Here is a 15,000-nt window from a genome sequence, read left to right on the forward strand (position 1 = left end):
TCACCTGCGGCAGGGAGAGCAGCTGTTAGGCGGGGCATTAAAGAGCAACGGAAACAGGTGGGGGTGGGAGGGGGGGGGGGGGGGGGTGAGTGGGTGACATGATTAGGATTAGGTGACATGATTAGGACCATGAAACACGTCAAACACATTGAGGAGCGTTTCAGTGATTAAGGTGCCCGTAAAGAGGCATTCCTGAAAAAAAACACCCAAACGCTTTGTCATTTTCAACAGAGTAGCATGTCCCCTGTCAATTACTTACTTAAGGTGTCACTTGCTGTGGTCAATGGCTGACTGGCAGGAGATATGCTAAACTGATGACCATATGTATTTGTATAGCACCATAATTGGAACAGGGGTCGGAAGGTCACAAGGAGTCATATTGGCAGGGTAAGATCCCACAGACAATACAAATACACATAGTAATCACTGATATGATTAGAACGTAATGGCCTTTGGCTAGTGACGACCGGTGAAAAACCCTCAACAGTGGCTCACTAACCAAAGCATGAGGATGACTGAAGGTAGGCATGGTTTTGTAATACAGGAGCCTGGAGTAACCCACTAAGAAATGACTACTTACACTCTTCTCCTCTTCACACTCATCCTATCTCACACCATATCCTTCTTAAGCAGATCCTATTCTACAAATGCACATGAATCATATAGCGCGTATACAACACCATATCCGTACATTATTCTACAAATGCACATGAATCATATAGCGCGTATACAACACCATATCCGTACATTATTCTACAAATGCACATGAATCATATAGCGCATATACAACACCATATCCGTACATTATTCTACAAATGCACATGAATCATATAGCGCGTATACAACACCATATCCGTACATTATTCTACAAATGCACATGAATCATATAGCGCGTATACAACACCATATCCTACATACGTATCCGTACATCATTCTGCAAATGGTACCCCCACAGAGCGTGGCTAATTTTGTCTGTCCTCCCTTCTATTAGTGTTGAACTGCTGCCCTTGTCAGCATCTCGGAGATGATCTAATCACGTCCGTATGACGTTGGGACTGCCCGCCGACTGGACCCAGCGAACGGGCCTCGGCCACCTGCTCTGAAGCCGCGGTGCCTCGCGTCCATCTGTGGGCCGAGCATACGGTTCTACAGTCTGGGCCCGGCCTGTCTGGCACGCAGCCCGAAGAAGCAGTCTGGCTATCAACGCAAGAGTCTCCAGCTCAGGGGGAGGGTGGGTGGGGGAGAGAGATGGGGACGGGGACGGGGACGGGGGGGGAGAAAAGGTCAGTTTTTGGCTCTATCCACGGGGGCTTGGGAAGAGGAAGAGGCAGGCAGGCAGGCACTGATCTGAGAACAGTGCCGGAGCGTCTGTCTAGGCTCCTCTGACGTCAAGACTGGGCCGGGCTTCCTGCGAGCCCCGCAGAGGCAGAGGGGGGGGATGAGAGGCTCCTGCGGCGCCCGCTGCCAAAGAGCTCACGATCGTCAGAGCGAAGGTGCGGTAACAGCGAAGCACCGGGGTGGTATTTTAAGACCGCAGGAACACCAGAGAGGCAATTGTCTAGGAATCCTGTCTGCTCAAAGGGGCCCGCAACAATGGACTAGTGAAACTCTACCCCCCTTCAGCTGTTCCGGTGCTACTCAAAGATTGCTTTTTTTTGTCGTCCTAAGTGGGTGCAATGCGGGATTGTCATTTCACTGCCTCCTCTCAGCTGTGCTCACACTTCTACACCCTTTCGTGTGAAGCTTCTCACACACTCACTTCGCTCACGAGAATAGCTGCCTCTCCTCAAACGCGTCCTCGTTCTTTAACACGTATAGAGTGCCTTGTACATACAAGCGTGACCTACTTATTTACCCCTCGCACAAGTGCAATTAACGCCAAGGCAGTGGAGGGCGGCTGCTCCAATCTGCCAATGGTAATTAAAGACCTTCTAAGCCGGAGTCGAAGTCGGGGGCCTGGGCACACCGGCGCTGCCACCGCCGAGCCCCGCGTGCCTAATGGAACATTAGTATTCCAAAACAGCTGACGAGGGGCTGAGCACACAAGCACTGGGGGAGACGGTATTCCCGAATCCTGAGTGTGCAACTTCTGTGGAGGCTGACATGCTTTTCCAGGAAGGGAATGGGGAGTTGTGGGGCCACCGTGAGAGGTGGGAGAGGGGAGGAGCGTTGGGTGGAGCAGCAGAGACCAGGGTGTCCAATGCCAAAGGCTGGCGCATACGCCCGGTGTGAGGGGCAAGATGCTGGTGGTCATGCTCCTTCTGATGTCCTCTCCACCACTGTTGAGGCACAGGTTTTCTCTGGGCAGTTAGATCAGGGGCAGAGGAGGCTGCCTGCAGATTAGTCAAAGTCCCCCCACCTCCCTCGCTCCCTCCCTCCCTCGCTCTCTCTGCAGCTCCTCTCTTCACGCCTGAGTGACACTCTGGGAGGTGTGGGGGGAGGAGGTGGAGAGCCGGTGAGACGCTCAACCTCTCCCCCCCCGTTCCCTCCGCCAACCCCCCACCCCGGAGGCAGGGACATCTCTCCCTGCATTTGCACATTTCATAGTCATTGAACCTGAGCAGCCGAAAATAGACTCTTGTGCTCTGGAGAGCAAGTCACACTAGACGGTCGTATTCGCAGAGAAGACCCAGGGGAGGCTGGTCCCCAGAGCACAGCTCCCCCAGAAACGTGCTCCTTGACAGGGCTTGCTGCTCTACGCCCACATACCACCTCCAGTTGCACCCAGGGGAATAGGCACTGTAGACTGAAACAAAGTGGCCTGAGTGTTGTATCTTCACTGGTTAGTCTGTAGGTTAAAGCCGTGGTTCCCAGTCCTGTTCCTGTTCCTGTCCCCATTCTACGTGTTTTCTATGTTTGCTTGCTTTGCGTTGTATTTTCACTGGTTAGTCTGTAGGTTAAAGCCGTGGTTCCAGGTCCTGCTCCTATCTCTGTCTCTTGCCTGCTCGGAGTTATACTTACACTAACTTCAATCAGGTGTGGCTGCTCTGCGTTATACTTACACTAACTTTAATCAGGTGTGGCTGAAGCATCAAACATAGAGCAGGTGCAAAGGCAGTGGGCTCCAGCAGCAGGATTGAGAACGCCAGATTTAAATCATGTCGTTAGTCACCAGCACCAGCCAAAGTAACTGCTGGCCACTATATGCCTTTGTCACAGACAAACAAACAAATAAATAAATAAACTGAATGAGCAGCACCTTGCCTAAGTCCACTACTTGGTTCATCTTCTGTGATTTTCCAAAAACAAAAACATGTTAAATGGAGGTCTTACTGAGTCAAATTGTCAGGATGGAAAACATAATACACACAAACACACACACACCGACACACACACTGTTCTCGGTGCTCAATCACTGAGCTTCCTCTTGTGGTCAGAAATCACCACTGCAGTGTTGTGACAAGGTTGTCAAAGCAGCCGGGAGGGCAACCGCTTGCAGTAACAGCAGCATTTAAGCCATTACACAGGGCCACTCAGAGTAGGAGACAACACAGGGCCACTCAGGGTAGGACACAACACAGGCCCCGGCACAGGCCCTCGCACAGGGCCACTCAGAATAGGACACAACACAGGCCGATTACACAGGGCCACTCAGGATAGGACACAACACAGGCCCCCGCACAGGGCCACTCAGGATAGGACACAGCCCTTTGACAGCACCCTCTGATGCCCTCACGGAGCTGTCAACAGAAACACCTACCATGCTGCCAAAAAAAGAATAACCACAACAACATGGGCTTGGTGAGGCAGGAGGTATAGACTTAAGGATAACATGTGGCTTCCACACTGCATCTGGCCTTCACACTGCATCTGGCCTCCACACTGCATCTGGGTTGAGCAGCTGTAACGCAAACACGTGGCCCCCACACTGCATCTGGGTGGAGCAGCTGTAACGCAAACACCTGGCCTCCACACTGCATCTGGGTTGAGCAGCTGTAACACAACCTTCACACCTTGATAAAGGACTACACTGCTCCCGAATGTTTTATTTGACATATTTGTGGTTTGTAATACTTTAGTGTTAAAATGTATAAAAACGAGAAAACGAATTCTTTAAGGGACAAACTAATTCTGTAAAGGGAAAAACTAGTTTTCAAAGTCTGATTTTCTAGTGGCTGATCGGGAGCATTGTGTGTCAAGTGTGCCGCTGAAACATCCACTCGTTCAGGCAGGCATGTCCGGGGTCGTAGCGATGAGGGCCTGGTTATAGAGAAGCACACAGAACAAAGAACGAGGGCTAAATTAAAAGATGCGTCACGGTGAAATATTCATGCCGCGGTGAGTGAACTGTCACAGGTATCATATTGCGGGGCAACCTTCACCTGGACTGAACCGCAGGTCCCGTAAGGCTTACATGTGGAAATGTGTGCACCGGAGCTCGCCTGGAAATTCTTCGGTTTAGTCATTTTATCTTTGCGCAATACATAACTGCATGGATACGAGGACTATAAAATCCGTTTCTTAACATTCCAATCCAAACTGGTGTGGCTCCATGGATGTGAGCGGTTTCATTCACATGTCAGAACACATCCTCGCACGTGGAACATTAGGAATTAATGACGTTCTAATTTTAGAGCGCAGCGCCTCACAACAGACTTAGCTAATGCATTATTATGCATGCAATTTTTTTCAAAGTTGAGTAGGAATCCTTTAAATTGAGCTTGTGAGAACGAGGGAGTGTGTTTTGGGGGAGCACACATTTCCTAGAATATGGTCAAGGTAATGGAGACAATTACAAATATTTGAAATCTCACCGCCCACCCTTAACCCACCATCAAAATATGTTATTAATAATACTAAATAATATAGTACGTTATATATATATATATATATATGATTAATATTATTATTATAAATCTTATAATATACTATACATTTTTTTGTTTTAGTTTAAACAAGCCGCTCTCCCTGAATGTTATTAGATGTTATTTCAAGTGCTCATTAAATCGTCTTCTTCTGATATGTGCATTTCACTGTTCACTGATGCCGATAACAATGAACTTATATACGGTATACATTGGTACACTGGTATACATTACTATATTCTATATTCCATGTGGAGTGTTTAGGTCCGAAATAATCGAAGCTACTTACTATTTACTTGGCGTTGCTGTGCCAACATCTTAAAAAAGTGCAACACTGTAGGAAAACTGAACATGCTGCTTTTACCACTTACCCATCTTGGCAGAGAAGGCTAGAATGTATCCAGTTGGGAAGCGGGAAAAAATAAGTATTCCTGTGTTCAATTTTAGACCAGGCGAGGTCCCGGTGGCGGGGGCGAGCTACAGTGAGTTCAGCACCATGGACAGCTCACATCTGGCACGCTGTCGCCACGAGAGAATCGCCTTTTATCAGCTGGTAATGGCCTGTTAGGGTCGGTTCCAATCACATTCGCTGTAACTCATCGCCCATGGCCATGCCGTGAAAACTCAAAATATTGTACATACTCCACAATGTCACTTCGACTACAATTGCAAAAGAGCTAAATCATGGCGCTGGTATCATTTTACCACTGCCATCGCCATACTGCTGATTTTCTCTTAAAAGCAAAACAAGTTGACAGTTGAAAAATGCGCCGGGAAAATGTCCTCAGTGGTACCACCCGACTCCCCTATATCAAAAAGAATCCAAAAGTGCGCGATTCAATCTTCGAGTTTCACTTTTCTTTATGTATCCGTCAAAACTCAATCAAGACGCAGTCTACGCTAAATAACGCTATTCTACCCAGCAACTTTTGCAAGAGACGAAGTCAGTCAGGAAACGGAAATTACAAGTAGATGCTAACTGACGGTAGCAGAGTGAAATGATCTCTCTGCCTCAGCTAAATCTGAGGAACTCGCCCTCTCAAGCTAATGTGTCAGTGAAAGAGGCGGCCGCGGTGAAATCTGTACGTCTTTTTCCATCAGCATTGCCTTTCCTCTCTCAAACGGCGACAACTGTGGCGAGGTGGATCTTGTTCTCCGAAACGGCATCAATATTTACACGTTCTGGTGTCAAGGGCGGCCGGTGGAGCTGTCGGACATTGCACATTGGAATACGATCGGGCGTTTTCTGCCCACTTTAGGGCTGCGGTGAAGTAGTGAGTCAGGGTCTGGACCCTTGCGTGACTGGGCGCTGTTTTCTGGGATGCCTAGGTTTCACCCAACGTCCTCACCAGTTGTCTGAACCTGATAGAGATTCTGTAATCTATGCGTTCATTTTGTGCAAGTTAGTCTGCTTACTCTAAAGACTCTAAATACATGCTTTGGGTGAACTGTGTGGTTTTCCCATCATGCTCTTTGGTGATTCAGCTTGTTTTTTTTTTTTAATTGGCAACAAATGTTAAATGCTGTACGTCATTAGAGTATCAGGGAGTGATGACGGCCACAGAAGGTCCCCAGATCTTTGGCCCCGACCAACCCCCACGGGTGACGTCAGCCGCCTGGGTCTGAAAAAGAATCTGGACACCCAGTACAGCCTGGGAACCTAATCCATGACCCACTCCACCTGCAGGTCTTCAGGTTCTGCAACCAGACACAAGGGGAACGCATGTGGTGGCGAGCAGGACTGGCTAATGCACAGCACAGGCCAGGGCAATGAAAAAAGACAGAAAAAGACACGCTGGGATGTTTTGGACCCAGGCTTCAGGTCTCTCCATTCAGGCCCTTCGAGGAGGAGCAGCTGGGATCCAGGATGAGGTGTGGACAAGCAGGACAGGCGAGAGCCACACACACTCACAAACACACACACACACACACACACACACACACACACACACACACACGCTCACACACACTCACACACACACACACACACTCACACACACACACTCACACACACAGGGACCGGTGCATCAGTCCCCTCGCCCATCAGTCAGCCCCGCGGAGAAGCGCTCAGGTGTGTGACGGCCAGAACTCCCGGTGAACCTGCGGACGGGCTCCTGTGGGCAGCGTGGCCATCTGTGCGGATCGGGAAAGCCGATCCCACGTCTATTATCTCGGGCACACAAAGGAGCGCGTGGCCTGCCAGCGGTAGACAAGGTGCAGCCACAGCCTCACCGCCACGGGCCGTTTATTATGCCCTGCTTATCTCAAATGACTGGGCTAAAACGGATAGGGAAGCCACACACACACACACACACACACAGACACACACACACACACACAAACACACACACACACACACACACACACTCTCTCTCACACACACACACACAAACACTCACTCACACACACACACACAAACACACAAACACACACACACACACAAACACACACACACACACACACACACACGTTATTATTCTGTCCACTAGTCGGGCTGGTGCTGGATTTAGGCACTGGGTACTGAATGTCACCTCATGTTTATTTCTACATTTCAAATAAAGGGATGCTGTGAAGTAGAGTGCTGTACAGTCAGTTGGCATTCAAATGGCCTGGAACTGACAATGGTCACTGCGTGTATGTAGTCCATAAACTCTATATATGGAAGTGGGGTCAAGTCACATCAACAGTCAAATTACCGTATTAATGTAATAGTCAGAACTAACCTCATTTTAATTATGTCAGAAGTTAAACTGAATACTACCACGACATATAGACATGTAGACATGCAGATTGAAAGCTGCATCATCCACAGTGAGTGCTGCGACAGATATGCCCACTTTAGCGCCACGTCAGCCGGCATGAACCAGGGCCTCCCAGGGCGGGCCTCCAGAATGCATGGGGTATGATGAACAGCCTCTCACAACAATTATGGAAGAGTTCCTCAAGACATTAGTAGTTCAAGCCTCAAGCTTATATCATATCCCCTTACAACAACCACACTGCCATGTGGGATTATTATACTTGACTTTACCTGGAATCAGGACAACAGGACAACAGGACAACAGGACAACAGTCCCAGCAGCAGCGGTGGCGGTGGCTTGTGCTCAAACGATCTTACTCTCCCTGCTAATGTCTCCGCTGCTCCACATCCAAACGCAGAGGCCCTTTAGGAACTCAGATTACACATCGATCACAGCAACTGGGGTTCTTTTCCCCTCCGTCTGCTTTTCTCAAACTCCACATCTACAAATCTAAATGTCACTCCAATGTTTGCCTTGCCCCAAGCACAGCCATATTTCACTGCTTTATGACACAGTTTGGGATTTGTCGTGATCTCGCAGTATATCTGACAAAAGTGGAAATACCAGTTAAATAAAATGACAGTTAGATGAGGATAACTGTATTCCAGAGGGTGCCTATCTAGATAATATACATCGTATGCGAGTGATGGCCATTGTCAGAGGTTTCAGAAGGCTACACCACGTAACCTGTCTTTGTGGAGGATTTAGTGTATACCCAAATAAAAAGAACTCTCTTTTTTGAAACATAAAAAAATGCATTCAAATTGTACTGGCTCGATTCCCATGTTTTACCTACTTATATGTCAACAATCAAAAAGCTCTATGTAATGCACAATATATTTTTTTTTAGAAAATCATTCAGTGCAAAAGCATTGTTTTGTTTTTTGGGTACTTAAAATACAGTTGTTAAGCAAATTGCGTGGCCACGTGAAAAAAGAACGAAAAATACTCCGCAATAAGACTAGTACAACTACCGCCGACAACCAACCACACCTTCTTCATTTCCTATTGGGTTACTCTATGTGGACACGGAGTCTGTCAGTGTGTGTGTGTGTGTGTGTGTGTGTGTGTGTGTGTGTGTGTGTGTGTGTGTGTGTGTGTGTGTGTGCGTGTGCGTGTGCGTGTGTGTGTGTGTGTGTGTGAGGTGCACATGTCTGGGCTAGGGGACCATAAACATCTATTAGTAGAAGAGAAGATGCTGACCACTTTATCCTCCTGTTGCAATTCCCCAAGAGGAATGCAGCAGGGAGAGAGAAGAGAGGGGAGGGGAGGAGAGCAAGAGAAAGAAAGAGAGAAAAATAAAGACAGTTAGACAGACGGAAAGAAAAAAAGACAGAAAGCAAGAGAGAAAAAAGGAGAAACAATTATGAGCGACAGCATAACATTTAGCAGTTAACACACAAGTATACAGAGAGAGAGAGAGAGAGAGAGAGAGAGATAGAGAGATACACACACATGCATAGACACACATACACATACACTTCATTGAAGCTAAGACAAAATAGCAAAAGCTCATTATTAGCAGCAGCATAACTCAAAGCGCCAGCTCTTCCACTGAGGGAGAGACATGGAAAGGTTAAGATAAGCTTGGCAGAAGAAGAGGCTGGCTTGAGTGGTTTGCAACTGCAACTCTATATTGCCCTCTAGTGGTCACAGAGTGAAGTGTTGAAAAGTTTCACACACGGTTGGACAGAACACTACAAATATTTAAGTCAGAGCAACCAAGCTGCCCAGAAAAGCCAGGCAGCCATGTTAAAGTTCAGAACCTCTCTGCCTTTAAACTCTGTGACCCATTTTGGAGCAAATAAATAATTGAGCAAGCAGTGTGTATCACAAATGGTTCCTTAATATCACCGGAGGAGGTCCAATTTCAGACAGTGAAGAGGAGCAAAGGTCATGGCCGGCCAATCTGATCTGATCTGATCTGAGACACACAGATACAGCCGGTCATACAACCTGTGACCCCGTGACCTCTTGCTCCTGGGCTGACAGAGACACATGGCCAGAAAGGCTAACTGGCTGAGCCCAGACGATGTGTCTGATGAGACAGACTTGTTCCTCCACCCAGCACACATCACAGTAACATGATATAGAGCACGGCACCATACAGTGTATAACATTACTCATCTATGCATGTTGTCGTCTCACACACCAGGTGCTAGGAGGAACAGATTCTAGACGGAATCTGAGGGTTCTTGAAAAAGCTACAAATGCTTCAGTGAGCTTGGCATTGCATTTCTGTGTGTCTGTAAGGGAGGTATGTGGCCAAGAGTAATAATGAAGTGTTTATCTGTTATTGTGTATTTAAATGTGTATGTATGTGTGTATGAGTGTGCATGTGTATATGTACAAGTGAGTGTGCGCATGTATGTTCCTGAGGGATATGTGTGTGTGTTTACATTATTTGCATCCACACAGCTGTAGGCTGCTGCATACATGTCTCTGTGTCTGTGTGTGTTTCAGATTGTGTGTGTGTGTGTGTGAGTGTGTGAGTGTGTAAGTGTGAGTGTGAGTGTGAGTGTGTGTGTGTGTGTGTGTGTGTGTGTGTGTGTGTGAGAGAGTGTGTGTGTGTACCTTGTTGGAGCGCAGGGACACGCGTCCCCCGCAGCGCGCACAGAACTTGGATTGGCAATAGGAACAGAGGTGGCCGCAGCCGTCGGCAAACTTGGTTTTGTGGCAGATCCCGCAGGTGGGGGCGTCGGCCTTCTGCTCTGGCGTGGTCTGGGCCTCGTCCCCCATCTGCTTCACCTGGTCCTTGTAGCTCTCAAACTGCTGGTGCAACTTCCTGGAGAGGAGCAGCGCAAGGGAAACACAAGGGTCAGCTGCAGGTCCAGTTCCGCTTACACCACACTACATATAGGGAATACTTATATGTAGTGTATATATATATATATATATATATACAGTATATGTTCCATATATGTAGTATATATATACATATATATATATATATATATATATATATATATATATATATATGTATATAACCAATGATATACAGTCCTACAGCTCTTCCTAATCTGTAGATCTAGAGATGTAACCTGTGCTAGTAGAGTGGCGAATGCACAATTAGAAAGTTAAGAATCAGCGATGTCTGTGGGGTTGCTATATGTGTAAGGACGTTATAAACACGGTATAAAGGGTTAGTACTTTGCATGTGTCAGCTGTGGGAACAAGATGGCTATCTCTTGTAAACATTGAACAAAATGGCTATCTGTTGTACACATTGAACAAGATGGCTATCTGTTGTAAACATTGAACAAAATGGCTATCTGTTGTAAACATTGAACAATGTAGTTCATCAAACATGACATCTGATCAGCCCTCTGTAACCTTTAGATAGTGTGTCACCAAACATGCATGGATGATGGAAGTAGACACATAAGCTGTGCAGGAATCATATTCAACAAGATTCTGTTCATAAACTTTATTTACCTGTCATATCTGAGAATGAAAATCAAGCTGAATCAAAAGAGTGTTTTTCAGCACCATTGGTGGGATGTAACAGCGTACTATGATAAACAAGTCCAGAGAGAAACATTTTTGTGTTTTTTCAGAACAGCTTGTCTATTTAGCATTTCCTGTCTCCCTTGGACTTAATCTAGCGTTGTGCTGATGTACAGCTGGTTTCAGTCTTCCCCTGATCCACCAGACGGGGGCGCAATACTGCTGGTGTCACATGAGTTCTGAAAGCCGACCAGCACTTACTTTACTTAATTCCACTTTCTCAGGTTGCCATTTAATGAATCATTTGCACCCGTGTTTCTGTTTCAGGGGCCGGCCGCGAGCTAATCGTCCAATCACAAGGGTCCCACTGAGGGCTAAAAGTGGCAGGATAAACGACTGTCAAGCCACACCTCAGACCACACTTTCCAGCTTCCACTCACGACCTTTGAACCACAAAGTATCACTTCTCATCATATACAGAGCAGGATGACCTAAACCTTCGGCTGGACACGAGCCGCCTGAAGGTGGTCCAACTGGGCCGGCAGTGAATCACTATGAACACGAATGTCACCGGGACTGACAGCAGGTTTGAGCGCTGGAACACAAGCCCGGCCCATCTGACAGACATGCATTTTGTATGGCGTGTGTCAATCGAAACCAAAACCCCTGCGCTGACTTCATAATATATGGCGATCAGAACGGCATCGGCCTCACCACTCCCCCTGAAAGATTCATCAGCGGGGTGAATTACTGAGCAGAGCTATCCTTTTACTGAGAGCTTCAGTGTAAACCATAAACAGGCCGCCGTCCCTGCTCCTAGAAACGCAGTCTTTTGACCCAAAGCAGATACCTGCAGTGGATGAAGCAGCTGGCCAGGGTCAGAGCCATCGCAGGTATAGCGGTTCTGAGGACATTTTCCTGGGAGAACAATTGTCCTTTTAATTCTAGTAAGGTCTTTGAGATGCTCAACAGCAAATCATTACAAATGGCACTCTTTTTAAAGCAGGATGCAACATGCTCATGTATCTACCGAATATTTCATCTTGTCACAATTCGAAATTCAACCTATCACCGTCTGAGTTTCCGGTAAAACAAAACTGCCCTAATTTGTTCTGGCGGTGTTTAATCCTTGGCCTATAAGTGTCTCAACGCAGCATTGAAGATTAGCCACTTGAGATTTCTCCTCCACCGGTGATACGATCTGATCCCAGCGCTGTACTTTCTCCTCTGGCCAGAGCTCTTGTCCAATCACGGCCGTGTCAGTCAAGGCCAACTGCCTACAACCATCAACCATCCACCACTTTCATCTTCAATATATTCATCAAATAGTTCTCGAAACGACCCACTAGCCTTTCCCACATATCACATAATAACCCATCACCTCGTCCACTGCTTGCATTACCCACTAACATCCCCATCACCATCCCACCTACACTCACACTCCTGGATGGGGGCGCTAATCATGAAACACATCCATATACAATATCACAGAGCGCACACTTAAAACAGCCAGCCCCTTCCCCCCTCTGCAGTGAAGGCGTCCAGCTCCTCACAGCCAGCCCCTTCTCCCCTCTGCAGTGAAGGCGTCCAGCTCCTCACGGGTCTCTGGGCTGCAGACAGCCCGTGGGCACGGAGGGAGTGAGGGGTCCGATATCAGAGGGGTCAGGTGGCAGGACAGGGCAGATGCGAGGCACAAACCCCCCCCCCAACCCCCGCCACAACCCCAACCCCCACCGCCCGAGGCGTAACCCCATCTCACAAACACACTTGGTCACGTGGAGGACAGACAGCTGCTTTCTGCGCTTCTATACACACACACACACACACACACACACACACACACACACACACACACACACACACACACCCACACACACTCACACACACAACACACACACACACACAAAGAACAAAACACTTCCACAACACACTTCAACACTTCAACAAATATTAACGTATGGTCACACACATACATGCACACACACACACCCATAAACGCACACGCAAGAGTTCAAACAACATCACACCCACCCACCCCCCCCCCCCCCCCCCCCCCACACACACACACATACACACACACACACACGAGCAAGCAAACACTAACATCAGTTTGCTTTGCGGAAATGTGAGCCCCGCACCTAGCCGCAGACGCTAAGACAAACGCTAAGACAGACGAGACAGCGGCATGAGCTGCTGCATATTCACATGAATATATCGCATGGAGCGCGTCTGGCTGGCGGCCGCACGCTGTATCATATACACCAGTTTATCACTTTTAATGAGGGCTGCAGATCAGCTAACAAACACCTCACCCTGACAAGATATGCTTACAGTACTGTATGAAGTCAGCCATTACTGTAGTGCACACATGTATGGGAGTACACCCAAGGGGGGGGGGAGTTTTGCATGAATAAGACTTTCCAATGAAGAGATTTGCACACATCAAGTCTTATGATGGGCACACAAATGAGGTTCATTTGTTTTAGTTTGACTGCTGGGCTGGGCCATAGGCGTCTGAGGGGGGGGGGGGGGGGGGGGGGGGGGGTAGGGGTATGGGTTGGGGGTGTCAAGGCGGAGGCAACCACTCTTACTTACGGTTCAGGCTCCTTCTCATTGGGGGACTTTGGTTGAGGTTGGAGAACGTTATTAACCAGCTCAGTGATCCCGCTAAAGGGAAACCACCTGTTCAAACAAGCAGACAATTGGACAGGAGAAACCCAAGAGACGCAGAGATGAGAAAAACAACTGAAAACAACATAAAGAAAGAAAGAGAGAAGTACAGGGGCACAGACGCCTCTCACAACACATGACACAGGCCATCCTCTCATGAGGCAACTTCAGCGCATCGCTGGGGAGAGACAGGAGGGGGAAGGACAGGACCACTGCACTGCAATGCCATTCATGGACACAAAGACCAGAGGAAGTGGCACACTAGCAGCTGCTGTCGTCATAGGGACATCTGACACAGTCACGAGGAAAGAGAGAGAGAGAGAGAAGGAGGGAAAGAGAGAGAGAAGGAGGGAGAGAGAGAGGAAGTACAGTGAGAAAGATAACAAGTGGGTAAGGGAGGGAAATGAAAGAAAGAGAGGCCAAAAGGAGATAAGGATGGAGAGAGAAAAGATGAAAGAGTAGGCCAGGACACCAGAGAAAGAGAAAGGCCAGAAGAAGATAAGAAAAGGAAAAAGGGCATGAAAGAGTAAGCCAGCGAACAGGAGAGAGAAACAGAGAGAAAGAGAGAGGAACAGAGAGAAAGAGAGAGAAACAGAGAGAAACAGAGAGGAACAGGCACCGAAGGGATGGAAGAACTGATAGAAAGAAACGACATGAAAGAGTAAGCAAGAGAGCCGGACAGGAAAAGAAAGAAAGGCTAAAGGAAAAAAAGTAATGAGAGACAAATGAAGGGAGTAAAAGAGTAAAAGAGAAAGACTGGGAAAGAGACAGAGAGAGAGAGAGAGAGTGACAGAGAGAGAGAGAGAGAGTGGGATAGAGAGAGTGGGGCAGAGAGAGAGACACAGAGAAAGCGAGAGAGAGAGACAGAGTGACACAGAGAGAGAGAGAGTGAGAGAGAGAGAGAGTGACACAGTGAGAGAAAGAGAATGAGAGAGAGTGACACAGAGAGAGAGGATCAGAGAGAGAGAGAGAGAGTGACACAGAGAGAGACTAACACAGAGAGAGAGTGAGACAGAATGAGAGAGTGGCAGAGAGAGAGTGGGACAGAGACAGACACAGAGAGAGAGAGAGACAGAGAGAGAGAGAGAGAGAGACAGAGAGTGCAGCGAGAGGAAGAGAGAGTCACAGACACGGCTGAGGGGTCACGCCCCAGTCTGAGATGGAGAGCAGGTCGGTGGGTGATGGAGCCGTAGAAGAAAGACAAGCAGGACGAGCTCCAGCCCATGGACATGAGGACATGAGGACATGAGGCTTTGCATCAGGCACTCAGCCCACAC

General features: G+C 47.9%; 2 protein-coding genes across 14 annotated transcripts in view; both read right to left on the reverse strand.

The window, feature by feature from the left end:
- The window catches only part of rims2a (regulating synaptic membrane exocytosis 2a), a 165,701-nt gene extending 155,445 nt beyond the window's left edge, over positions 1 to 10,256 (reverse strand). For 12 of the 13 annotated variants that reach the window (XM_031576503.2, XM_031576501.2, XM_031576497.2 and 9 more), the window contains exons 1-2: positions 10,181 to 10,256; positions 1 to 4 (exon numbers count right to left, since the gene is read on the reverse strand). The exon at positions 1 to 4 is cut by the window's left edge and continues 249 nt beyond it. The gene's annotated coding sequence lies outside the window, so the exon portion shown is untranslated. Of the gene's footprint in view, positions 5 to 8,809; positions 8,822 to 10,180 lie in introns of all 13 variants that reach the window. The other variant, XM_031576496.2, reaches the window with a different exon arrangement.
- A 3,328-nt stretch (positions 10,257 to 13,584) lies between these two features.
- The window catches only part of LOC122133257 (regulating synaptic membrane exocytosis protein 2-like), a 27,267-nt gene continuing 25,851 nt past the window's right edge, over positions 13,585 to 15,000 (reverse strand). The window contains exon 4 of the mRNA XM_042709032.1: positions 13,585 to 13,735. Within this exon, the coding sequence (XP_042564966.1) occupies positions 13,645 to 13,735 (91 nt within the window). The 3' untranslated portion in view covers positions 13,585 to 13,644. The remainder of the gene's footprint in view (positions 13,736 to 15,000) is intronic.

This window comes from Clupea harengus, chromosome 11 (genome assembly GCF_900700415.2).
Source record: "Clupea harengus chromosome 11, Ch_v2.0.2, whole genome shotgun sequence".
Lineage (NCBI taxonomy): Eukaryota > Metazoa > Chordata > Actinopteri > Clupeiformes > Clupeidae > Clupea > Clupea harengus.